Source organism: Bubalus kerabau, chromosome 5 (genome assembly GCF_029407905.1).
Source record: "Bubalus kerabau isolate K-KA32 ecotype Philippines breed swamp buffalo chromosome 5, PCC_UOA_SB_1v2, whole genome shotgun sequence".
Taxonomy (NCBI): domain Eukaryota; kingdom Metazoa; phylum Chordata; class Mammalia; order Artiodactyla; family Bovidae; genus Bubalus; species Bubalus kerabau.
In genome coordinates, this window is record NC_073628.1 from 115,980,327 (window position 1) to 116,008,296 (window position 27,970).

General features: G+C 38.3%; 1 protein-coding gene and 1 long non-coding RNA gene across 7 annotated transcripts in view; one reads left to right on the forward strand and one right to left on the reverse strand.

The window, feature by feature from the left end:
- The first annotated feature begins 1,063 nt into the window (after nt 1-1,063).
- LOC129653293 (uncharacterized) lies at nt 1,064-27,808 on the forward strand. The gene is made up of 3 exons (XR_008715041.1): nt 1,064-1,191; nt 1,274-1,335; nt 27,674-27,808. It is a non-coding gene; the product is annotated as an uncharacterized LOC129653293 (long non-coding RNA).
- LOC129653290 (torsin-1A-interacting protein 2) overlaps nt 11,454-27,970 on the reverse strand; it is a 40,783-nt gene continuing 24,266 nt past the window's right edge. For 3 of the 6 annotated variants that reach the window (XM_055582839.1, XM_055582844.1, XM_055582838.1), the window contains exons 2-5: nt 19,121-19,264; nt 16,698-17,207; nt 13,722-13,826; nt 11,454-12,908 (exon numbers count right to left, since the gene is read on the reverse strand). In XM_055582839.1, the coding sequence (XP_055438814.1) occupies nt 12,148-12,908; nt 13,722-13,826; nt 16,698-17,207; nt 19,121-19,154 (1,410 nt within the window). In that variant the 5' untranslated portion in view covers nt 19,155-19,264 and the 3' untranslated portion in view covers nt 11,454-12,147. Of the gene's footprint in view, nt 12,909-13,721; nt 13,827-16,697; nt 17,208-19,120; nt 19,300-20,894; nt 20,920-27,970 lie in introns of those variants that run through there. The other 3 variants (XM_055582843.1, XM_055582841.1, XM_055582842.1) reach the window with 2 other exon arrangements.

Consider the following 27,970-nt stretch of genomic DNA (forward strand, 5'->3'; position numbering starts at 1 on the left):
TGGAGTTACAAAGTTGGACATGACTTAGCAACTAAACTAAACCTTTAGGAGAATAACATTACATTCTTTTTAAGATAAACACCACTTATTAAAATGTAAATAATAGTGAGGAAATGTTAGTCAAAAGGTACAAACTTTCAGCTATAAAATGTAAGTTCTGGAAATCCAATACAGTATGTGACTGTAGCTTACGCTGCATTGTATACTTGAAATTTTCTAAAAGAGTAAATCTTGAGCATTTGTAACACAAAAAAGGTGAATATGTAAGGTCATGAATATGTTAATTAACTTGATTTGTGGTGATCATTTGAACTGTGGTGTTGGAGAAGACTCTTGAGAGTCCCTTGGACTGCAAGGAGATCCAACCAGTCCATTCTGAAGGAGATCAGTCGTGGGATTTCTTTGGAACGAATGATACTAAAATTGAAACTCCAGTACTTTGGCCACCTCATGCGAAGAGTTGACTCATTGGAGAAGACTCTGATGCTGGGAGGGATTGGGGGCAAGAGGAGAAGGGGACGACAGAGGATGAGATGGCTGGATGGCATCACTGACTCGATGGACGTGAGTCTGAGTGAACTCCGGGAGTTGGTGATGGACAGGGATGCCTGGCGTGCTGCAATTCATGGGGTTGCAAAGAGTCGGACATGACTGAGCGACTGATCTGATCTGCGGTGATCATTTCACAATATACATATATCAAATTATCATGTTGTACACTTGAAATATATATAATTTTATTTGCCAATTGTACCTCATAAACCTGGGAAAAATGTAAGTAATTCAAAGCAGATGAGAGATTAGATATCATAATTCTAATATTCTATCTTCCTATGATTATTTGGGGTGCTATTAGTTAACAACCTAGTCTTTAAAAACTACATTTAATTTTTAGGTGTGTAATAGGGAAGAACCTTTGTGTTCTCTTATAAACTAATCACTAAGGGGATGTTGCCTATATGCTTAAATACACATAATGGCCCAACTCTGGGAACCTTGCCTCCCAGATAATGAGCATTAAACTAAAACACCTTTGTTTAGCTCAGAGGAATCATCCTGACCAGGTCTACGTGTGAATGACTGCAGGGAGGAAGAAATTAACACATCCCCTCCAGAGGCTGATGGGAACCAGGAAGTGCTTGACTTTACACCCTCCCTTTTTAGTATAAAAGAAGCCTGATTCTAACTCAGGTAAGATAGTTTTTTGCCATATGAGTTCGTTATCTTAGTCTGCTGGCTTTGGGAATAAAGTCACTATTCCTTGCCCCAACAGCTCATCTCTCAGCCTATTGGCCTGTCGTGCAGCTAGCAGTATGAAGTTGGACTTGATAACAGGTATTTATTTCCATTTAAGTCAAGAGTTTTTTTTTTTTTTTTCTTTTAGACTTACTAGGAATTTTTCACATCTTGCACAGATGTGTTGAAAATAAGATGTCAACTTTGCTACATTGAAGTATTATGGGAAGGAAATAATTCCAAAATTATGTATAAAACACCTATGAATCAGATATAATAAAGGGCAAAGTATATGACGAACAGAAGTACAATACACTACACTTAATCTTAGCCAAAAGGCCGAGAAGCAGTAGAAGTACAATATAAATGCTAACTAATATTAAATAATACTCATTTAATAATACAAGGGGACATTTGGTTATATGAAAAGAATCGTTAGTGGTTTTGACATCATGGTGGACTGATGGTGAATTCATCTGTGCTTCTGCTTTTCTTGCTTTCTGAGAAATTTCTGAGGATTCCTGATCTCACTCAGGAAGCATTATGGTAAAAATCTGATTGAAGAAATATACATTTTATCTATGCTGGGGTTTTTGTTTTTGTTTTTTTTGGTAATTGGAATGGCTAACTTCTTGGTAAATCTGCCCCATACTTTCATCACTAAATAAAACCCACCGAACTGATGGCTATTCTAAAAGGTACTTTCCTCTTTGTTTAAATTTGCTAATTCGGGCATGAAGTTTAAAGACAACTCTCTAGAAAGACTATTACCTTGAGTTCACATGGAGTAATTATTGAGGGCTCATTCAGAAAACGAAGATCATGGCATCTGGTCCCACCACTTCATGGGAAATAGATGGGGAAACAGTGGAAACAGTGGCAGACTATTTTTCTGGGCTCCAAAATCACTACAGATGGTGACTGCAGCCATGAAATTAAAAGACGCTTACTCCTTGAAAGGAAAGTTATGACCAACCTAGATAGCATATTCAAAAGCAGAGACATTACTTTGCCAACAAAGGTTCGTCTAGTCAAGGCTATGGTTTTTCCTGTGGTCGTGTATGGATGTGAGATTTGGACTGTGAAGAAGGCTGAGTGCCGAAGAATTGATGCTTTTGAACTGTGGTGTTGGAGAAGACTCTTGAGAGTCCCTTGGACTGCAGGAGATCCAACCAGTCCATTCTGAAGGAGATCAGCCCTGGGATTTCTTTGGAAGGAATGATGTTACAGCTGAAACTCCAGTACTTTGGCCACCTCATGTGAAGAGTTGACTCATTGGAAAAGACTCTGATGCTGGGAGGGATTGGGGGCAGGAGGAGAAGGGGACGACAGAGGATGAGATGGCTGGATGGCATCACTGACTCGATGGACGTGAGTCTGAGTGAACTCCAGGAGTTGGTGATGGACAGGGAGGCCTGGCGTGCTGCGATTCATGGGTTCGCAAAGAGTCGGACACGACTGAGCAACTGATCTGATCTGATTCTTTAATTAAAGAAAGAGGGAGAATAGTTTCTCTTCCTGTACCTACCAAGAATATAAATTTTTAAAAAAATGACACCAGCTCCTCTGTTGTGGCTCCTGTATATATATTTTTAAATTTATTTGGCTGTGTTGGGTCTTCAGTTGCGGCAGGTGGGATCTTTCCTTGCAGTGTTCCGGGTGCTCTCTAGTTGCGGCATGGGGGCTCCAGAGCGCAAGAGCTCTGTAGCTGTGGTGTGCTGGCTTAGTTGTCCCGTGGCATGTGGGATTCTGGCTCCCTAACCAGGGATTGAACCCATGTTCCCTGTATTGGAAGGCAGATTCTTAATCACTGGACCACCAGGGAAGTCCCAGCTCCTGTTCTTTCTGATTGCTGCTGTATAAAATTTGCAAATCAAATGTAATTGTTCAAGTTTTTGTTTTGTTACTTTTTCTCTAGTTTCCATAGAACGTATTGACATCCTTCTAAAAACCATTTGCTCTAGATTTTACCTGGGGAATATTCTACATGTGGCTTACCATCTCTGTGAAACTCATAAATAAATGAATGAAAAATTGATAAAATGTGATGCCATATCGCTGACAACAGACCAGGATGGTGATTTAGTAACCAGAAGTGTGTGGCTTTTGTTCACACTGTTCAGTAATGTGTCTGATGAATAATTATAGCCCCACATCAAGTAATGGAACTACTGGCTATAATCAGAAAGATAGTGGGGACTTTTTAAATTAACTTTCTCCAGTCAAACTACATGGAATATAAGAAATTATGAAACTGACTGGCAGTGCACTTATAAGAGGCAGTCAAACAAGGTGTTTTCTTAAAAAGCTGCTTGAAGCAAAGAATTACTCAATTTTGTGGATAACAATACCAATTTTGCAGGGCTTGGCTATCAGCTGTCTTGTTTATATAACTAAACTCGTGTGCCTCACATGGGGCACTTGGTTCTAAGCACCCAGAAGCCTCTGCCTGACTGGATGCAGGACCCAGCAGGCCTGTGGCTTCAGCCCCACTTACCACTTTGTTTGTACAGTTTCTGATCCTCAAAGGTGCATCTTTTGCTTTTGAACCTGGCTTTGTGTTTTGTTTTCTAATTTTATTGATGTATAGTTGATTTACATTGCGTTAATTTCTGCTATGTGGCAAAGTGATTCAGTTATATATACATTCTTCATATTCTTTTCCATTATAGTTTAGGATATTAAATATTATTCCCTGTGCTATATAATAGGACTTTGCTGTTCATCTATCTTATATATAACAGCTTGTATCTAACCCCAAACTCCCAATCCTTCCCTCCCTCACCCCCCTCCCCCTTGGCAACCACAATTCTGTATTCTATGTTTGTGAGCCTGTTTCTGTTTCTCAGACCATGTCATTTTATATTTCACAGGCAAGCATATGGTATTTGTCTTTCTCCATCTGACTTAGCTTAGTATGATAATCTCTAGGTCCACCCATGTTTCTGCAAATGATGCTTCATCCTTTTCTATGGCTGAGTAATATTCCATTGCATATATCTACCACATCTTCCTTATCCATTCACCTGTCAATTGACATTTAGGTTGTTCCCAAGTCTTGGCTATTGTGAATAGTGCTGCTATGAACATAGAGGTGCATGTATCTTTTTGATTTAGTTTTGTCTAGGTATATGCCCAGGAGTGGGATTGCAGGATCATATAGCAGCTCTATTTTTAGTTTTCTGAGGAAGCGCCATATTGGTTTCCATAGCGACAGCACCAACTTACATTCTCACCAACAGTGTAGGAGGGTTCCCTTTTTTCCCACACCCTCTGCAGCATTTGTTATTTGTAGACTTTTTAAATGATGGCCATTCTGTTTGGTGTGAAGTGGTACCTCATTAAATTGTTATGATTTGCATTTCTCTAATAATTAGCAATGATGATGGCTCTGTTTTTTGTAAGTTCCCTTGAATTTCTTTTATCTATTATTGTTACATGTTCAGAGTTACAAAAAGATGTTAAAGTGAGAACTTAAAATGGCATCTTTGGTATTATAATAAAAGGCATTACCAAGTTGAGGGTTCATCTTAAGTACTGGTTTGTATATTAGAAAATTAGAGATCCTAAAAGGTGTCAGGCTACAAGTCAAAAAAAAATGATTTGTGTCTCATTTGTAGTGTCTGTGTGTATGAAGGCCTTCTGCAGGCCCTAAATTCATATATCATGTGGGTGGATTCCTCGGTAAAGAGTACCCTGCACATATATCAAACAGGATTTGTTCCCTTTTCTTAAAGTAGCTAAGGACTTCAGTAGCTAAGTTCCTTCCCTAGTTTAGCTTGATGAAGCTACTTGTTAAAGAAAAAATACTCAATGACACGTGCTAAAAATGATAAGGCAGACTTCATCCAGGACATTAATGCTGGTATAGGGACCACTGCAATGGGATGTTACAGTGTGGAGAAAGACAGGGTTCAACTCCAAACACAGCTTGGGCAAGAGGGAATTTAGAGCCAAGGTGCAGGGATAGAAAACAACTAAGAGGAAACACCAGGGATAACAGGGGTTCTGGCTAAACTGACTTAATGGAATTCTTGCTGAAGGCAGGCCAGGGTGATGAGACATTACCTAGGGCAGGGGTCCCCAGCCTCCAGGCTGCAGACCCATACCTCCTGTCAGATCAGTGGTGGCATTAGACTAGAAAGAAAGTGCAGAATAAATGTAATGTGCTAGAACTGGACATGAAACAACAGACTGGTTCCAAATAGGAAAAGGAGTACGTCAAGGCTGTATATTGTCACCCTGCTTATTTAACTTATATGCAGAGTACATCATGAGAAACGCTGGACTGGAAGAAACACAAGCTGGAATCAAGATTGCCGGAAGAAATATCAATCACCTCAGATATGCAGATGACATCACCCTTATGGCAGAAAGCGAAGAGGAACTAAAAAGCCTCTTGATGAAAGTGAAAGTGGAGAGTGAAAAAGTTGGCTTAAAGCTCAACATTCAGAAAATGAAGATCATGGCATCCGGTCCCACCACTTCATGGGAAATAGATGGAGAAACAGTGGAAACAGTGGCAGACTTTATTTTTTTGGGCTCCAAAATCACTGCAGATGGGGACTGCAGCCATGAAATGAAAAGACACTTACTCCTTGGAAGGAAAGTTATGACCAACCTAGATAGCATATTCAAAAGCAGACATTACTTTGCCAACAAAGGTCCATCTAGTCAAGGCTATGGTGTTTGCTGTGGTCATGTATGGATGTGAGAGTTGGACTGTGAAGAAGGCTGAGCACCGAAGAATTGATGCTTTTGAACTGCAGTGTTGGAGAAGACTCTTGAGAGTCCCTTGGACTGCAGGAGATCCAACCAGTCCATTCTGAAGGAGATCAGCCCTGGGATTTCTTTGGAAAGAATGATGCTAAAGCTGAAACTCCAGTACTTTGGCCACCTCATGCGAAGAGTTGACTCATTGGAAAAGACTCCGATGCTGGGAGGGACTGGGGGCAAGAGGAGAAGGGGACGACAGAGGATGAGATGGCTAGATGGCATCACTGACTCGATGGACGTGAGTCTGAGTATACTCCAGGAGTTGGTGATGGACAGGGAGGCCTGGCGTGCTGCGACTCATGGGGTCGCAGAGTCGGACACGACTGAGCGACTGAACTGAACTGAACCATCCCCAAACCATGTCCCTACCCATTGTCTGTGGAAAAACTGTCTTTCATGAAATCAGTCCCTGGTGCCAAAAAAGGTTGCAGACCACTAACTAAGGGATGCTGAAGGATGAGGAAACAGGTTAGATACTGAGGGTGGAGGGTCCTAGTTAAACTGGGATTCTTGTGAAAACTTTATTTTCTGAAGTACACAGATAGGCCTAGGAAGATATTCATTCTGAAGTACACAGATAGGCCTAGGAAGATATTCAGGAGCCTGACTAAAGTTTGGGCAAGCAAAGAATCATTGTCAGCTTCTGTATCAAATATACCATGATCCAGAATGCAACTTCAGACATCATTTTTATAGTATACATTTAAAATTACAATTTCTACAGTAACCAAATAATTCATAGCACCTCTTTTCCTTATTAAACAATTTTCACAGTACTGATGCCTCAGTCTGTTCCAATGTATTTGGAGAAGTATGTTAACATCCTCTAGTGGTGAGTTTATGAATAAGAATCAAAAAATCATGTTGCTGCAAACCCACTGTGGCTGTTTGGAGAACTGAATGTTCTTTACCTTCAGGCTCGATTTATCCTTTGACTTTAGCCCTTTCCATGGAAAGCTCTTATTTTAAGACATGCTGATTCCCAAGAGTTCCTATTATTCTGAACTGTAAGAATAAATCTCAGATTTTCAAAACTCAGTTCACCCAACCCCAACACACTGAAAGATGTCTGCCCTTAAGAGTAACACAATTCCCAATCAGCACACCAAGGTTAGGAGCAATTCCCTGAGCTCTACTTATTAAGCCCAAGAAAGCCTTGTTAAGTAAAAAGAGCACACGTAGAATGCCCAACAAGGCCAGTAACTGATGGCCAAGAGCCACCTGACATTCACAGGATTCTTTGGCTCTTGAACTTACTACCAAGTGATGGCGGTTTCCCTTCCCATCATCAATGACAATATACCCATTTCTATAAACTTGCCATTTTGAGAAACAGAATCAAGAATTAGTCAACAGAGAAAAATTAAGGAGATTTATTTTTGGTAAAACCACATAACTAATTTGAATAAGGCACATTCGTCAACATCAATGAGAAACAAATGAAAACACAATCATGGTTACATAAGGAAGAAGGGGAATACCCAGAATTTAGACATTAATACGGGCCACTTATGTTTAAGTAGGAAAAAAAGCAAAATGCAGTTGTTTGAAGGTCAATGTGTGCTTCTTTTATGACAGGGATGACAAAAAGATTTTAATCTCCTGTAATCTGACCAACCAGAAGCAACTGCCTGGAGCTTTGGGCTGAGAAGGCAGAGGCCAGTGTGGGCACAGGAAGAAGGCTCTGACTGCTGTGGGCGGGGGTGCCAAGCAGCACATCTTCCTGCCTACTCAGCCCGCTGCTTCCCAAGTCCAAAATGTTCTTTCTGGTTCAGGTGACGGCTCTTAGCCAAGGACAAATTCAGTTTATGAGCCTCAATAAGGAAAAGTGGGAGATCATTTCTCAGTATAGGAACCAATCTATGGATTTTTAAAGCCATCAAAACAAACTGAAGTAAACAGAGCATGTAACCCTGGAAGGAAAGGCATTGAAGACTAAATTATTTGTACCTTTACCAATTATTTACAGATTAGGGGATACTGGTTGTGTTCTCAGGCCGTTTAGACAAGGCTAGTGCTCTTAACTAGTTAATAAATTTTTTAAACCAGTCGAGGAGCATTGCCATATACAGATCTGATAGGGCAGTATTTTGGAAATGAGTTTCAATAGCCCAGTCTCTGAATGAGGCAAATTTAGGCCCCACATCATCAGCTACTTTACAGCCTAAAGCCTAAAACTTAACATAATAGGAATAAGGGATATTTTAAAGTTATCTGGAAAAACAGTTTTACACAGATATTTTTAGTTAGTTCTCTCTAGAATTGGTAATACCTTCTTTGTAAATGTATTATTCAAAACAAGTATTTCCCATGTGACTCACAAGCCTCAGTATTTCATAAACTCATAGAACCCTTAAAATATTTTAAAATAATCATTTCATCATAGTTCTATGGATTATAGTATTTGTAATCATTAACAATAATACACATATAAAGACAAGTATCAACAGTCCCATTGAGCAAGTGATATAGTGTCCAAGGTATTTTAATTTTGGAAAAACACAAACAGAAAACAGAACCACTATGACTTTTTAATAAATAAATTTCAAAGTGAAATATATTATGCTGATTGACAAAATATTAAAATGAAGATTAGTATTTAACTACATATTCAACATGACAAATAGATTAAAAACTGCTTTTATAAAATGATATATTGAAGGCTTTATAAAGATGTCTTACTTTTATAATTATTTTTTATTTCCAGATGATAAAAATAAGGTGTCAGGTTCCTATTTGAAAGTCCTTCTCTATCAGTAAACTATATATAGATATAAGCTTTATTCCCATTAAATGATAATCAGATAAAATGATTATATCTTCTGCTTAGGTTCTGAAGTACTAGACACCTGATTATGCTGCATAAAAACTGGTCAGATGTATGCAAATACAGTCCCAGTGAAGACCATCTTGCTGAATTACTACTTCCACATGATGAATTCGTTGTATTTTTAACATCAGTGCTCCTTATGCTTCCTATATAAATCAAACAATTAAAAACTGTGAAAGGGACAAAACCACCTCAGCAGCTAACACTGTTTACCTGGGTCTTTACCTGGAGGATGGTGGGTCACAGGCCTGCTGTACCTTACTCACCACATAAGCTTGGCAGGTTTCAGATGAAATATATTTAAATTACTTAATTGATTTAAAAATTAGAAATAGAAACAACAGCATTGCTACCTTTGGTTTTATGAATCCCTTAGAACTTCACTGCTAACCCGTGGCAACTGGGAAACTCAAAATTTACCCCATGGGGAAAGACACTTAAGTCTAGAGATGGTCTATAGTTCTACCAGTTGCTTCCAGAACTCTGGTATCACTCAAAGAAGTGACTTACATTAATGTATAACATAATGAGAATTGTTCTGTGATAACACGGCGATGCTTGGATATCATGCATGGTTATCGTATGCTCACAAGTCATTGTTCGAAGTCAAACTATCTATCACAGTAATGAAAGATGAACATAAAAGAAAATTTGGCAACTTGAAAAATGTAAAAAAAAAAGTACAACTGAAGAGAAATTAACTTGAGTACATTATATAATAGATTTTATTTGTACATTTAAAAAATATAAAGTTCTATGCTTTAAGAATAAATCATTTTATTCATGAGAAGACCCAGAGCTAACATACTGCTTCTTTTAAAAATGATTTTTGAAATAGTGGACAGAAAACTGACAACAGTTTCAGCTGACTGCACTTCCACATTGAAGGAGACTTTTTTAACCAAGTGAGCGAGTGCATGAAAGTCGTGTCTGACTCTTTGCGACCCCATGGACTATACAATCCATGGAATTCTCCAGGCCAGAATACTGGAGTGGGTAGCCGTTCCCTTCTCCAGGAGATCTTCCCAACCCAGGGATCAAACCCAGGTCTCCTGTACTGCAGGTGGATTCTTTACCAGCTGAGCCACCAGGGAAGCTGTTTTTTAACAAAGACCAAAGAGTTTTTTTTTTTTTTTTTAAAGAAAAGTGACATTTGGAAATGTTTTTCTAAATTATACTGAAAGGAAATGAGGAAACACCATATTCAACTGAATGAAGAAACAATCTTTGTCTGTGATCTGAGTCACTGATGACACGTGCATACTCCACACTGGTTCTCTATAGATCCAAGTAGCACAGGTCAGCATGCATCAAGTTCTACAAGGCACCACTGGTTTTGTGTGATGTAATGCTAGCATCTGAGATCTAGAAATATTGAAAAAAAATTGAATATGGTATATAGATTTTCCTTCCATTTCTATTGATTTTATACTGTATTGATATTGATCTTATATACACTATGTTTTAACTATTTGTTCAGGAAGGTCTCGCCTCAAATCGAGCAGAAGAGTCCTTCACAAAGGCCCCAGTGAAAACAGTTCCTTTAGGTATGTGGCCCTACACTCAATTGAACACAGTGTCAGGTCTTGGTTATAACAGATTTGTATGTTTTTCCTGTGACAAACACTTTCAAATAGATTCTTCCTCCCATATCTTTATTATCTCTCTATAGGCATCAGTAAAGACCCCTATATCTTATTACTGTTTTTGAAAATCCTTCTACCCTTTAGTCACTTGACTTTAGAGGTCAAAACCTAGCTGAAATATTCGAGGTTCATGGTGATAGTTCCTAGGTGTGCCATGTAATGGGTTAGATCCTTCACTAGGTCAAGATCATTTTACTAAAGTTTCTGCTTTAGGGGTGAAATGCAAATCAATAATCACTGTCTCCATAAACACTGTTCTAGAGCTTTCTTACAATCACAGAACATGATCCAACAATTAATACTAGCTGTTAAAACCTCTTAGAATCTACCTACCATTTCTACTTCCTCTCACTAAGTATAATATCTCCTGCATTTTTCTAATTGTTAACCTACTGGTACTTCTAACTAGAAGGTCAAGAAATGAACTCCATTATATAATGTTCCATCACTGTACAATAAGTAAACAGCATGGTAAAGTTATGCCAATGTACCCATATAAAAACCTACTATTCAACTGGTTATTAAAATCAGTTCTGCATAAAGCATTCAAACGCATCTTAGACAATTACAGAATTTCATCAGGAGAGACAGAAATGCTGAGTAACAGAAATTAACAAACGCATAGAAATATGCTAGTAAATACAAGTTTACACATTCTGCTAATCATCTGTAGGTCTTTGTATTCTTCATAAATAGCATGTCTCTATGATAAACTTGTATTTCATCTTCTAACTACTCATGAGTTTTAATTCATTTCTTTTTACCCATTTCCTATCTTCCAAGCTGTCTTTTCCCTTAATCAGTGATTTTCAAACTTATCAGCAGAACTCTTTATTCCAATTAAATCTTATGTAGGATCCCAATATGTAAAACAGGCAAAAAAAGAACTTCTTTGATACAAAAGGGAGAGGGGCCAGTAGACGGCTTGGAAATCACTGCTCTATATCAGAAAATTGAAGCAAAGATACAGCCAGTTGCAATTTATTCATTTGCAATGATTATAAACAGTTCCCCCATCATTTCCAATTTTTAAGAACATTTCTTGAGCATAGGCTGCTTTTCCCTTAGAGCTCATTAACGGAAGAAAAACATACTGCCTTACATATAGTATTTAGGTAAATAAGTATTTGAATTCTTATTTCCTTTTTCATACTATTCAAAAGTGCAAAAAAGCATAAGATGTAGTCCTGCAACTACGTTATTAAAATGAGTTTTAAAAATATTTAACATGTAATAGAAAATTTTAAAAATTTTGAACTGCTTTATAACTGTAATTACTTTAATCTGAGTCCAAATACTATCCAAAAGGCTCCTTAGAGTCTCAAGAAAACAAAAATCACTCTGTAGTTACTGTGAGAAGATTATCTTCCCATTTAATCATTCTGTCGCTCTATTTTTGGATTGGAAAAAATTCCTCAGTTGTATATACCTGATTCACTTGAAAGGCAAGGAAAGAAAGTCAGGTCAACTTTTAGCTTTGCCAAGCTTAGATTAGAAAGATTTTACAGAAAGTAAAAAATGAAAATTTCTTTTCTAAAATAAGCTTGTTTGTGCTTTCCAGGCATTTCCTCACATTCATCAACCTCCTTCCACATAAAAAGGCTTTTCAACTAACTTTTTAATAATCCCATGCCGACCATAACCACCTCTGCGCTTAGCTTATACAATGCAGCCCCGTTCTTCTATGCTCCTCACTGGCTGGACGGGCAGCACCAGGTGGGAAATACGGCTCCACAGCCCACTCAATTTGTCTGAATCCATGTGGTTGAAGGAGCTGGGAGTGTTAGAGTTGGTAAACCTCGCCCAGAGTAAATCTCGCACTTTCTCTTCGGTTTCCCTTGGGCTGACGCTTGCTTCTAATGTTTCCTCCTCCAGTAGGACGGTCAAGACCAGGGCCACATCTTTAAAGGCAGCATTCTCATGGTCACAATACTTATAGAAAATCAAGGTGGAGCCTGCAGGAAGGGATTCAAAGTGATGGACCACAGCTGCCTTCTGGCCCTTCTCAAATCCAGAGCTCAGCTCCATGTCAACTGAACGCTTGACCTTATCACTGTCCTGCAGGGTTTTCCCAGCCCCATCAATCTGAATGGCAGGGACCTTCTGGGCAGATGTGTAGGCATCCGCGACATGGTGGCTGAGGCACTTCAGGGTCTCTCTTCCCTCTCGGGCTGCTGTGAATATGATGGTGGCTGGCTCACTGGGGTGTGAAGCGTTGAGGTGCTTCTGGAGAAATTTTCGTCCTCTCTGCCACAGAAAGGAACTCTGGCCTGGAAATTTATCCTTCAGTTGGCTAAAATGAACCAAGAAAGCCTCCAAAGCTGGATTTTTGGGGACTTGCTGGGCTGGAGACGAATAGTAGCTATTAACAGAACTTAGCAAAACTATGATAAGAACCAGGAAGCAAAAAAAGATGGAGCCTGTCAGAGAAAGAGAAAATAAAAGACAAAATTAGAGAGAATGAGTCAGAAATAAAGCCTGTGGCAAACTAAAAAGAGGCAGATACACTGTCAGATTTTACTGACTGTGCTGTGTTTCTTTTGCCTAAATCCTTACAATTTTTAGCTGTTGAAATCTATCAGAAATTTTTTAATTTCTTAAATTATTTAAAGATACAATACCTTTGTTAAGAGGTAAAATCTAATTTATGTATATTTTGCTATATCTAATGATGTGATTTAGAAACGAACTATCAGCATATTCTTCTATTAATACCTTCTCAGAAGTATCTACTACCTACAGGCCATTTTTTCCTAAATGGTCAAAATGTAAAAATGCCACTTCAAAAGTTAATACTTTCTTTCTCACTGAAGAGGCAGCTTTAATAGGAAGCTATATGGAATATCCTTTAATAGACTATAATGGAAAATAATCTGAAAAAATATACATATATATAACTAATCACTTTATTGCCCACCTGAAATTAGCACTACATTGTAAATCAGGTTTACTTCGATCAAAAAAATGTTTTAGTTTCTTGTTTATGAAAAGACCTTCCTCCACTGGGGATTCCCATTTTATTAAGGATGGCAAAATATTGGCTAACACACCTAAAGAAAAAATCCCTAAAACTCAATTGCTTTGCTCTCATATTACTATCAAACATTAAAAAAAAAAAAAAAAAAAAAAAAACTTAAAACAATGCTAAAGCTGTTAAATCTGCTAGTTTTCTGGGTATTTCTCTGCATATTTCTGAATGTGAATTACTGCAGTAAGACCACTTTTGTTCTCACCATAGCTCAAAAAATCCTTTTTATCAATCCTTCTTACGGTACCCTGTGCATTCTTCTCTTTGTTTTCTTCCAATTCTTGTGTTTCTTGTTGATGTGTCTCAGCCTCTGGAAAACAAAACAAAACATTATTATTAGGCAGTCCACTAATGAGAGTGTGCATTCCTTTATATTTCTTATCAAAGCAAAGAATTTGACTGAGGATGCCATACTTCATAAAAGTTTGTTTTGTACAAAGCTAATTATTTTTCCTGTCTTTTACTTAAGGCTCACTATTCTACTTCATTCTACTTAGAAGAATAAAATAAAATGCTGTGAAATCACTTAAGGATACTGTTGTTACATCCACAATTCTTCACTAGCCCTTACATCAAGGACCAAGAAACAAGATTGCAGCCAAACCTATCTAAAATGTGATTTGACAAAATGTACAGAACTAAGAAGGAATTTAAGAAATGTTAACTATACACAAGACTCAACATCACAGGGCAATGATGCTCTAATTTCAGTATTTATATTTCAGAAGGTTCCTCAACTCCCAAATATACAAATAATAGACACTAAGTTTAAAGACAGAAGAGATTACTATACACTAATAGCTTACTTTGCAAAATAGCTTACAAAAAAGCAAGCCTGAAACTTAATGAGTGAGGTATATGAAACAAGGACGACAAGGTTAAGAAAATTTATGAACTACATAAAATTGCAGGTATGGGGTGTGATATCAATCTTAAAATGTGTTGGTGAAAAGGAGGCAGTATTTTGTAGACTCTGAGCTAAGTCCCTCTAGAGTCAAAATGTGTGCCTGACCCCAGCCAGGCACCTCATATAACAATGACAGCTGACTACTGCCCATAATCCTTACTACAGAAATAACTCAAATAGCATACTCTATTAACATAAAGGAGTACAGTCATCTTCACCTATAAAGAATAGTTCATTTAGTCAGATCACACCAAAATATGGGTTTTTAAAATATCATGTCACAGAATTTAAGGACCGAAAGGATCTGTAACGATCACCTACTCTAGCCTCCTACCTTATCTACTGTGACAAGAGGTCCAGAGATGTCAAGGGCTTTGCCCAAGGCCAAACTGAGATTAGAAAGAGGTTTCTTATCAACTGCTGCTGCTGCTGCTGCTGCTAAGTCGCTTCAGTCGTGTCTGACTCTGTGCGATCCCATAGACAGCAGCCCACCAGGCTCCCCCATCCCTGGGATTCTCCAGGCAAGAACACTGGAGTGGGTTGCCATTTCCTTCTCCAATGCATGAAAGCGAAAAGTGAAAGTGAAGTTGCTCAGTCATCTCCGACTCTTCACGACCCCATGGACTGCAGCCCACCAGGCTCCTCCGTCCATGGGATTAGATGAGCTCATTCCATTATATTAAGCTGCTTCTCACACATTAAACTGCATTTTTAAAACAATGTTTTCTTCCCCTACTCAGTGAACCTGCATACCACTGAAATTCTGATGGCACATATTGGTCCATATACAAATCCTATCATTTGCTCATTTAACAAATATTCATAAAGTCACTTCTCTGTGCCAAGAGCCACAGAAACACAATGAGTGAGACACAGCCCTTGTCTTCACTCAAGTTAATAGTAAACTAATGAAATGCATATTTGAGATCAGTCATTGACTTACACTGAAACATGGAATTCTAGCCCGCATTTAAGTCCAACAAAAACAATGTCTTACATTTTATATTCCTTTGCTCTGGCAAATAGGCATTTCAGGCTGAGCTTTTAGAGTACTTATAAAACACAAATCCACACAATCCAACTCCATAATATCACAGAAGGTAAAAGCTGGAAGAAACCAGCTGGATATCATCTTGTTCAACTTCTTCATTTCTACAAATAGGAAACTGAAGTACCAGGAAGTTGGGAGATTTGCTTAAAATCACCCAAGTTAGGAAGTGGTAGGGCTGCAACTAGAATCCATATCTCTTGAGTTCCAGTTAAAGACTGAGCACACTGCAACTATTCTTCATGAGGAAAGACAGCATGCTGTTCTCCTTAATATACAGGTGGGGAAAAATCAAGTATAGAGAAATAACTAATTTGCTCAAAGTCCTATAAAACTGAAATATGACTGAGTTAAAGGTACTGGCTCAGCTGGTAAAGAATTTGCCTGCAATGCAGGAGACCCAGGTTCAATCCCTGGGTTGGGAAGAACTCCTGGAGGAGGGAATGGCTACCCACTCCAGTATTCTTGCCTGGAGAATCCCATGGACAGAGAAGCCTGGCGGGTTACAGTCCATGGGGTCACGAAGAATCAGACACAGACTGTAGTGACTAACACTTCACTTCAAGGGTACTAATACCACTGATGCTGGTTTTTAAATATACCTATCTCTTGATTCATGTAGCGTTTAGTTTCCCCCAAAATAAAAGATTTTAAAAAGTGAAAGCGAAATATGCTCATAAGAAATAAAGAAAAGGCCAGGGGCGAATTTTTTAAGTCATACCTGTAAAAAATTTAAAAAATCATACATACAGTAAATAAATAGAAACTGTTAAAAAATGCAGCTTATGTATAAGTGGGAAGCATCTTAATGTAGTAAGCAGAATGAGCTAGCTTGAAAGTGAAGCATTAGTTGCTCAATTGTGTCTGACTCTGCAACCCCATGGACTATAGCCTGCTAGGCTCCTCTGTCCATGGGATTCTCCAGGCAAGAATACTGGAGTGGGTTGCCATTCCCTTCTCCAGGGGATCTTCCCAACCCAGGGATCGAACCCGGATCTCTCACATTGCAGGAAGAGCCTTTACCTTCTGAGCCACCAGGGAAGTCTTAGGAGATAAGAAACCTCATTTAATCTCAACGTAGTCATATCTCTTTGTGAGCTTGGGCAAGATGCAAAGGCCTTAATCCTATGAAGTAAAGAGAAGCTCTCTGAAAAGAAGGGTCCCACCTATGCTGTGTTCCCAGGACAGAACAGTACACAACAACACAGGCTCAGGGCTTCTCTCACCTGGTGCCAGCAGTCGCCTCCTCAGTGTGTGCTGGCCCTCCAGCCCTGCACTGGAATGGCCAGGGCTCTGGGCATCCTGAGGGTCAACGACTGGTGGCTCCTGAGATGCTCCGGGTCCGTCACTGACGTGCTCAGGGAGGGCTGCAGAGCTGCCCACTACGTGTGCGTCTGTTCTTCCTACCTTGTCACTTGGAGAACACTTGGTTTCTGGATCCACAGGGTCTTCACTCAGACTCTCTGAAGGGAGCTGATGGCCTTGTTCTCCACCTTGAAAACTCTGGCTGTTCTCACCTTCTGTATCCTTTAGATATTTCCCATAATCTATTTCATCTGGATTTTCTGATTGAGCATCCGTATCTGTACTTCCTGGGCCAATTGTTTCTATTTCTTGGTGGTCTTTGTTAAGCCCAGGGGCAGGGTCTGGGGTCTGAGCTTCTTCAGTGGTACTTGTAGTGACTGTAGCCTCCTGAGTATTTAGTGATGGATCATTTTCCAAATCCTTTTGAGGGTCTATTGAGACAAAAATTTATAATTTTAAAAATTTCCCTATATTTTTTATTTCAACAAGGTCCCTGATTAATAAAAATATTTATATAGATTTTTATGGCTTAAGAGGCACTCTTCCTAAACATTATTTCTCTTGACTTTCACTAAAGGTGATTGATTACCCAAATTTATTATCATGATAATCTAACAAATAATATTAATTGAAAATTATTTTGAATGGCAAATCAACTTTTGGTAATATTAAATACATCCTCTTCCCTAATGAAACAACCTAGGCAATAATCATCAATAGCAACTGAAACCATTATTCGAAAGACTGAATAGGAATTTTATAATGAATGAACCTGGCTGACAATTCCTGAACCCACTGATGAATCTTAATACCACAAAAAGAAGGAAAATTAGACATTTCTAACTTCCCGAATTCAAAGCAATAGGAAGTACACTATACTACCTATGAGGTATTCTTGCCACACTGGAGCAGAATCTGATCAAGCTTCTAAAGCTAATTACCGGTTCCCAAGAAACACAGGGATAGAGGAATACATTAAATTATGCCTCAGGAATGTAATCAGAAAAACTCAAAATGATTGAAATTCTAAGAGACAAAAGACTCTGTTGTTTTAGTAACAGCAAGAAATAAAAATAAATGGCAAGAAAAGATAAAAAAAAGGAGGGGTGACCGATTGATTGAGATACTTGAGACACATCAACAATGTGTGGACCACATTATAGATCCAGTGTCCCACAAACCAACTTTTAAAGAAGTATTAATGAGATAATCAGGAAAATCTGAATACCAGCTATTTGATGAAACTAAGGAATTATTGGTTCATCTTCTAGGTATGATAAAGGAATGGGGTAATGCTTTTAAAAAGGAATCTTTACCATTTAGAGATAAGTGTTCAAGTATTTTGGCTAAAATTATATGGTATCTAGATTTTGCTTCAATACAATGATATGGGCATAAGGAGAAGTAAGAGAGTATAAATGAAACAGCGTTAGCCATATGTTGACAGCAGATGAAGCTGGGTCATGGAATTCATTTCATCTCTCTACTTTATATATGTTTGAATTTTCCATAATAAAGTTTAAAAAAAAAGCAACCAAAAAGACATATCAATGAAATGCAGTCTGTGACCCAAATGTAAAGAAAAAAAAAATTAGAAACCCAACTGTGAAGAAAAGGAGATTATGAGACAATTGGAGAATGTGAATATTGGCTGTATATATGAAGAATAGTGTGGAATAACAACTTATTTTTAGGTGTGACAGAGCTATTTTGCTTCTTTTTTTTTTTTAATGTAGCTTTAATAGATGTAAACTAAAGTACTAACAAAATTATATCATGTCTTGGATTTGCACTTAAATATTTCAAGGCAGGTAACAAGAGTAGCATTATGTAGGTAAAAGTTGAAGTTAGATGTTGAGTACATGCGACTTCATTATACTGTGCTATTTTTATATATTGAAAAATATCCTTAATAAAATATTTAAATTTGCCCTTCTTTCCAAAAAACCTATTTCATATTTTGCCTATATTTCCTATATATACAGTTAGGCAGGATGAAGAATTTAAATTTCATCTTTCCTTATAATTGAAAGATCTTGCTCTCTATATATAGCATATCACAGCTAACTTGACTTTTAAAAATATAACTCTAAAGATCTATCATATTTTTTTAAGATGTATTTTCCCAATACTACAGGAGTCTCCAAAACTTAATCTTCTTCATAATTAGGGTCTGGTATGATGGTAAAATTCAGTAAATATCAAATAATAAGAATCATAATAAATCAAGAAACTAACTTCTTTTTCACTTCCAAACTTCAGTTTTAATCACCAGCGACTTTCTCTCTCAGCACAGCCCTAGTTTCCGACAGCACAAACTTCGTGCTGTACAAACGAGTCTTACCCTCTGGAGGATCCCTAAGTCCTCTGTCGGTCATGTTTGAGTTCTATCTCTTCAGACTTTGGGGTACTTTCTGTTAGTATCTGGATTTCCTTGTAAAGATGTCTTGGTTTCTTCTTCTCCCAAGTCCCAACAGGCTCATGCTTCCTGTGGACCCAGGAAACAAGGCATATACACAGTGACTAAAACAAAATGAGAAAAATTTAAAAGACTTTTTTATTCATACATAAGAAAAATGACTAGTTCATCTTTATTTACTAAATCTGTTTAGTTTGAGTACTATTTCCTCTCTGAAACTTTTCTAATGGAGAAAAAATGTTTTCTGGCTTTTATGAGGCTCATATTCCAAATCTTAGACGATAAACAGAAAAAAAAAAAAAAAGCTTCAGATTATTAACCGTTGTATAGATGACATAACCTCCTAATATATTCTAGTGTGTCTGGAAGGATGTAAAAAGTAAGAACAAGTGACCAGAATCTTGAAGGAAACACCTTTGAAACTGAAATAAAAAGTAATTCCAAGAGTAAAAATTTAAGTCACTGCTGAGTTAATCACCGCAGATTTCCCTTATATCTTCAATTTCTGTCCCATATAAATTTCTCAGAGTTTGCCTACCAGAAACTTCCATTTATCATTAACAAGGAACATGCACAGGGGTGACCTACAGATGAAGGTGGCTGTTTTGGTATTAGGAAGAGCAAATACACATTTGGAGTTTCATCACTAAGAGTGGTTCTCTTACAGAATTCTTTTATAAAATATGGAGATAGTTATCTCTTTATACAATGCCCTTCTATACACTGCTCAAAGAAGTTGTTGTGTTTAGTCACTCAATCATGTCTGACTCTTTGCAACCCCATGGACTGTAGATCAAAGAAGAATATATATATAAATTATTAAAAGCTGTATACAAAAGGAATCAAAACCAGAGGTAACTTATAAGCAATAAAAACTCAATTATATCTTATATTCAGTTGGTGCAAACGTAATTGTGGTTTGGGTTTTTTAATTTTAAATCATTATAACTAGGCTTGAATACATCTTAATTAATCAAAATAGGAACCATTACAATCAACACATTTTTGCTAACAAGAAATAAGTTTGTTTAGTCCTGTAGCATGAAAATCTATGCTTCATGATTTGACAAACTCTTGGAAAGCATTTTCTGCATTCTGTTGGTTGTGGAAGTGTTTTCCCTGCAAAAAGTTTTCGAGATGCTTGAAGAAGTGGTAGTCAGTTGGCAAGAGGTCAGGTGAATACTTCAAAAATACATAGAAAATCCAGCGACAGAGGAGTCTGGTGGGCTACAGTCCATAGGGTTGCAAAGAGTCGGACACGACTAAAGCAACCAAGCACACATGCATGCACCTCATAATAAAAACTAAAAGGTACCTAGTAATGAATCTACAGCACATATGCAAGGACTTTGGAGTGGAGTGAAGCTTATGGTATGTAAATTATACCTCAATAAAACTATTTTTTAAAAAAAGAACTTTTAGGGAGAAAAGTATTAAAACTTTACTGAAGAACATAAAAAGGACCCAAGTAGAAAAATATACTGTGTGTATCGACAGTAAGATTCAAGGCCATTTAATGCTAATTGCACTCATCTCACACGCTAGCAAAGTAATGCTCCAAGCCAGGCTTCAGCAGTACGTGGACTGTGAACTTCCAGATGTTCAAGCTGGATTTAGAAAAGGCAGAAGAACCAGAGATCAAACTGCCAACATCCGCTGGATCACTGAAAAAGCAAGAGAGTTCCAGAAAAATATTTACTTTTGCTTTATTGACTACACCAAAGCCTTTGACTGTGTGGATCACAATAAATTGTGGAAAATTCTTCAAGAGATGGGAACACCAGACCACCTGACCTGCCTTCTGAGAAATCTGTATGCAGGTCAAGAAGCAACAGTTAGAACATGGAACAACAGACTGGTTCCAAATCAGGAAAGGAGTACATCAAGGCAGTATGTTATCATCCTGCTTATTTAACTTATATGCACAGTATATCATGAGAAATGCTGGACTGGATGAAGCACAAGCTGTAATCAAGACTGCCAGGAGAAATATCAATAACCTCAGATATGCAAATGATACCACCCTTATGGCAGAAAGCGAAGAAGGACTAAAGAGCCTCCTGATGAAAAGTGAAAGAGGAAGAGTGAAAAAGGTGGCTTAAAACTCTACATTCAATCTGATCCCATCAGTTCATGGCAAATAGAAGGGGAAACAGTAGAAACACTGGCTGACTTTATTTTGGGGGGCTCCAAAATCACTGCAGATGGTGATTGCAGCCATGAAATTAAAAGACACTTGCTCCTTGGAAGAAAAGCTATGACCAACCTAGAAAACATGTTAAAAAGCAGAGACATTACTTTACCAACAAAGGTCTGTCTAGTCAAAGCTATGTTTTTTCCAGTAGTCATGTATGGATGTGAGAGTTGGACTATAAAGGAAGCTGAGCGCTAAAGAATTGATGCTTTTGAACTGTGTTGTTGGAGAAGACTCTTGAGAATACCTTGGACTGCAAGGAGATTCAACCAGTCAATCCTAAAGGAAATCAGTCCTGAATATTCATTGGAAGGATTGATGCTGAAGCTGAAACTCCAATACTTTGGCCCCTTGATGCAAAGAATTGACTCCCTGGAAAAGACCCTGATGCTGGGAAAGATTGAAGGTGGGAGGAGAAGGGGACGATAGAGGGTGATACGGTTGGATGGCATCACTGACGTAATGGCCATGAGTTTGAGCAAGCTCTGGGAGTTGGTGATGGACAGGGAAGCCTGGTCAGCTGTAGTTCATGGGGTAGCAAAGAGTCAGACACAACTGAGCAACTGAACTGAACACCAATTCCCTCCAAAATAATCTGTAAGTTCATTGCAATTTGAAACAATATCTTCAGACAATTTTTTTTTACTGTTATATGTTTCTTATGGAATGAGTGAGCTGACCCTAAAATTCACAAAAAGCAGTAAAGAATTAAGAGTCAAGATAATTCTGAAGGAAGAAAAAAGAATTCTGAAAGAGGGAAATCTTTACCAGATATATCAAGATATTAAAAACAATAGGGCACTGGCATTAGAACAGACAAACATAACACAGCATAGACAGCCAGGAAAGATGTACACACTTAAGTAAAGGAAACTGAGTGACAAAGAGAAAGAATGGATTATCGAATAAACATTTTGGGGACAACTGATTTTTCAAATGGGAAAAAAACTAGATTTCTACCTCCACAAAAATCAATTGAAGATTAGAGACCTAAATGTAAAGTGCAAAACTTTGAAATTTTCAGAAGAAAGTGGGGAATACCATTATAACCTCAAGGTTAAACCATGAGGGGAACAAACGTGATGACATTTAAAAAGTTAAATCTCTATACAAATCATCAAAATCAATGTTAAAAGATAAATTTCACTGACTAGAAAACTATCAGCAACACATACAATCATCAACGGATTAATATCTAGAATACACAAAAACTACCCCAGATCAGTTAAGAGACAAATACTGCTATTTTGTTTTTTTAAGTGAGCAAAAGAGATGAACAAGCAGTTAAATAAAAAGAGGACTTTAAAAGTCTAATGAATTGGTAAGAAATGTAGGCAAGGAAATGCAAAAATTAATGATGAGATACCATTTCACGACCACGAGATTGGAAAAAAAAATGTAATACCAAGTGTTGGTGAGGATTTGGAGATACCCAGACCTGTATTGAGGAGAAGGCAATGGCAGTACTCCAGTACTCTTGCCTGGAAAATCCCACGGACGGAGGAGCCTGGTGGGCTGCAGTCCATGGGGTCGCTAAGAGTTGGAACGACTGAAGCGACTTAGTAGCAGCAGACCTGTATTGACAATGAGGCTACCTGTTACAACTTGGGAGGGCAATACGGTAATACGGAGTTGACACACACATTCTACAAATCAGCAATTCTGCTTTTAGACATGTACCTTAGAGAAACTTTTCCTAAAGTGCCCAATGGTGTTTGTGGCAGCATTGTTAAAAAAAAATGAGGAAAAATTGAGAAAATCTTAAATGTCTATATAAATAAGGAACTAGATTTTTTAAATTGTGGCATATTCTTTAAATGTAATATTATATACAGCAATTAACAACTTATGTATCAAAAATTCATAAATGTACAATATTAAAGCCTTTATATACAATTTAAGAAGCATAAAATACTATGTGTGTGTGTGTGTGGGGGGGGGTATGTGTGTGTGTGTGTGTGTGCGCGCACGCTCAGTCATGTCCAACTCTGCAACCCCATGGACTATAGCCCACCAGGTTCCATTGTCCAAAGAATTTTCCATGCAAGAATACTGGAGTAGGTTGCCATTTCCTACTTCAGGGGATCTTCTCAATCCAGGAATCAAACCTGAGTCTCGTGTGTCTCCTGTATTGGCAGGCGGATTCTTTACCTGCGCCACCTGGGAAGCCTATAAATACTATGTTGTTGTTGCTAAGTCACTTCAGTCGTGTCCGACTCTGTGTGACCCCACAGACAGCAGCCCACCAGGCTCCCCCATCCCTGGGATTCTCCAGGCAAGAACACTGGAGTGGGTTGCCATGTCCTTCTCCAATGCATGGAAGTGAAAAGTGAAAGGGAAGTCGCTCAGTCGTGTCCAACTCCTAGCGACCCCATGGACTGCAGCCTACCAGGCCCCTCCATCCATGGGATTTTCCAGGCAAGAGTACTAGAGTGGGGTGCCATTACCTTCTCTGATAAATACTATAGAGTGATTCAAAAATAATTAAACATATGGAAAAAAAATGAACCAACTACTGATACATAAGATGGATGAATCTGAAAATGTGATGAGGGAAAAAAGCCACACACAAGATTATATGCCAAATGATCCCATTTATATGAAGTTCTAGAATGGCCAATGGTCTACAGGGATGGAAAACAGTGAAGTGGTTCCGAGGATAAGGACTACTGACTAGAAAAGGGCATGAGAAAACCTTTTGGGGTAATTAAAGTGTTCTATATTTTTACTGGGGTGGTGGTTACATTTGTCATCAAGCTTAAAATCTGTGCATCTTGTTGCATGTAGGATATCTTCAATAAACTTTATTTCATGTAAACCTAACTGAATGCTTAAAAAAAAAAAACAACATATTACTTGGAAACTAGGTTGCAGTCAGTAAGTAATCTGCAAAGGAACACCAGAGATATATCTATAATTTTACAAGTGCTCAATATATGCCTTTCTTATCACAAGGCACACATCATTTCTGTAGCCCATTTTACTCAGACCCTTTGACACACACTGCTGTTCATAGCTGAACCAGTATTCCCTCAAGGCTACAAGGAAGAAATGGTGTAATCACAGAAGTTCTTGATGTATCTTCAGAAAAAATTACATGGTGGGGTATCTGGGAGACCTGGAGGCAGATTCCAGAGGCAGGTCAATTTTTTGAACTGTGTCTAATCCATACCAGGAAATGTGCACATTAGAAACCTCTGGACTGCATAACAGAACTGAGGTAGCACCTCATTCTGATGGAAAATGGACATGTTGAAAACTTTTTGCAGCTTCAGGAAAAACCATCCATGAGCATCTCAAAATACACCACCACCCATCTTTGATGGTATCTTGAAAGGAAAAAAAAAAAAAAAACTGATGAAGACCTACATGCTTCATTTAGCATAGAGGATGTTTGCTTTTAGTGAATCCCTTCCTTACAAGTTCAATTGTGAAATACTGGTTTTCAGTGCCCCATTTATAGAGGTTACAATGATTCATTTTCCCACTTAAATAAAACCTAGCCTTATCATTGGTAGGTATCTTTGCTTTCCTGTGATCCTGAAATCTGCAGCAAAACTTCCTGTTTTCCTTAAACTGTCTCCATGAGGGCTCAAATCAGGTTCAAGTGATAAGGTTTTATTGTCTATGGAGAATATAACAGGAAGTAGGCTGAGGGATGGAGAAGGCAATGGCTCCCCACTCCAGCACTCTTGCCTGGAAAATCCCATGGACGGAGGAGCCTGGTAGGCTGCAGTCCATGGGGTCGCTAAGAGTCGGACACGACTGAGTGACTTCACTTTCACTTTTCACTTTCATGCATTGGAGCAGGAAATGGCAACCCACTCCAGTGTTCTTGCCTGGAGACTCCCAGGGACGGTGGAGCCTTGTGGGCTGCCGTCTACGGGGTCACACAGAGCCTTAACCTTGGCTGCACTGGGTCTTAGTTGCGGCATGTGAACTCTTAGTTGTGACATGCAGGATCTAGATCCCTGACCAGGGATTGAACCTGGGCTCTTTGCTTTGGGAGTCGGAGTCTTAGCCCCTGGACCACCATGGATGTCCCCTGGCTCTGTCTTTTAGGGCACACCCTTTCTGCTCCGTCTCAATGCACCAATGGTAATGCTTTGACAACCTGGCAGGTGTTGTTCACTGTTTGGTACATAGAATGATCTCTGCGCTGCAGTAATAAAACCAAGTTTAGCAGCCTGGAACACACAAAATTACAAGTTGTAAGAGTGATTTTACAAACTGATGCATAACACAGTTCATATACAACTGTTACTGAGTAATAAAATGTTGAAAGTGTTCAACTTTTTTATTGCAATGTACATTGTTTAAATGTACATAAAAATTAAACATATGATCACAAAAGATACATGTTTGCTTCTGTGGAGGAAAGGATAGGAAGAGGCTGAGAATAAGAATGAGTTTCAACTGTCATCTGTTAAGCATTTTTTAAAAAATGAGGTATATGTGGCAAAATGCTAGTATACTTTATCTATGAACAGAATTCCTGTGCTACACAAGGACCTTGTTGCCTATCTGTTCTGTATATAATACTCTGTATCTGCTAACCCCAAACTCCCACTCCACGCCTCTCCCTACCTTCCCTCCCCCATTGGCAACCACAAGTCCATTCTCTGTCTGTCTGTCTTTCCCTTCCATAAATTCATTAGAGTCATATTTTAGATTATACATTTCATCTTCTATCCATGGACATATACACTGTTTCTATGTCTTGGCTACTGTGAACAGTCTTGGCACTATGAACATAGAGGAACATGTATCTTTTTGTTTTTGCCATGCCAAGAACCTTGCAGGATGTTCCCCCACCGGGATTAAACCCAGGGCCTCAGTAGTGAAAGCAAAGAATCCCAACCACCGACCCACCAGGGAATTCCCTATCTTTCTGAATCATAGTTTTGTCTGGAGTGGGACTGTTAGGTCGTATGGTCATTCTATTTTTAGTTTTCTTGAGGAAGCTCCATACTGTTTTCTGTAGCGGCTGCACCAACTTACACTTCCAGCAACAGTGTAGGAGGGTTCCCTTTTCTCCACACCCTCTCTAGCATTTGCTATTTGTAGACCTTTTTTCTAAGAAGAGCTGCTTTTTCTCTTTTAATATTTTTATTTATTTTCAGCTGCACTGGGTCTTTGTTGCTTTGTGGGCTGGGCTTTCTATAGCTGCAGAGCGTGGGGGCTGCTCTTCTTGCGATGAGTAGGCTTCTCATTGTGGTGGCTTTCTCTTGTGGAGTACAGGCTCTCGGGTTCGCAGGCTTCAGGAGTTATAGCAAGTGGGCTCAGGAGTTGTGGCTTGTGGGCTCTAGAGCTCAGGCTCAGCAGTTGTGGCACGTGGTCTTAAGTTACTCCTCAACATGTGGAATCTTCCCAGACCAGGGATCAAACCCATGCCCCCTGCACTGGCAGACAGATTCTTATTCACTGCGCACCAGGAAAATTCCATTTGTAGATTTTTTAATCTTGGCCATTCTGACTGGTGTAAGGTGGTACCTCATTGTATTCTAGTCTTGATCTGCATTCCTGTAATTAGTGACGCTGAACATCTTTTTCATGTGCCTATTGGTCATCTATATGTCTTCTTTCAGAAATGTCTATTTAGGTCTTCTGTCCATTTTTCTTTTTCTCTTTCACAATTACAGGAGACTTGGACAATACAGAACAAAATTACAGATAGTTCCACTAAAATTAAGATTTTTATTTGGAGTTTCAATATAAAACTCTCAAAAATTATCAAAATGAATATACAGAAAAGTAGAAGCACCATGAACCAATTCAACATGATTAAGATTTATAGTGTATGATTTCAGTATCTTTAGTTCATGAAATTTTTGCAACTGTTTTATGTCCCTGTATATGTTTTAGTGTCTCCTAGTTTATAAAAACTTGAGTAGAATTTGTATCCTACTATTGTATGAAAATTGCCCATTTTTCATTTGGGTTCGTTGTTTGTTGTTGTTGAATTTTATCAGCTGTTCGTGTATTTTAGAAATTAAGACTTTGTCAGTTGCATCACTTGCAAATATTTTTTCCCAGTCTGTAGGTTGTCTTTTTGTTTACAGCTTCTTTTGCTGTGCAAAAGCTTGTAAGTTTAATTAGGTCCCATTTATTTTTGTTTTTATTTCTATTGCATTGGGAGACAGACCTAAGAAAATATTGGTAGGATTTATGTCAAATGTTTTGCATATGTTCTTTCTAGGAGTTTTATGGTTTCAATGTTTAAGTCTTTAGGACATTTTAATTTACTTTTCTGTATGCTATGAGAGTGTGTTTCAACTTCACAGATTTACCTGTGGCTGTCCAACTTTTCCAACATCACCTGCAGAAGAGACTGTCTTTTTCCCATTGTATATTTTTGGTCTCCTCTGTTGAAGACTGATCACAGGGGTGGGGGTTTAATTTTGGGCTCTCTATTCTGTACCACTGACCCATGTATGTCTGTTTTTGTGCTAATATCATTCCATTTTGATTGCTGTAGCTTTGTAGTACTGCCTGAAGTCTGGGAGGGTTATGCCTTCTCCTTTGTTCTTTTTCCGTAGGATTGCTTTGGCAATTCTGGGTCTTTTATGGTTCCATATAAA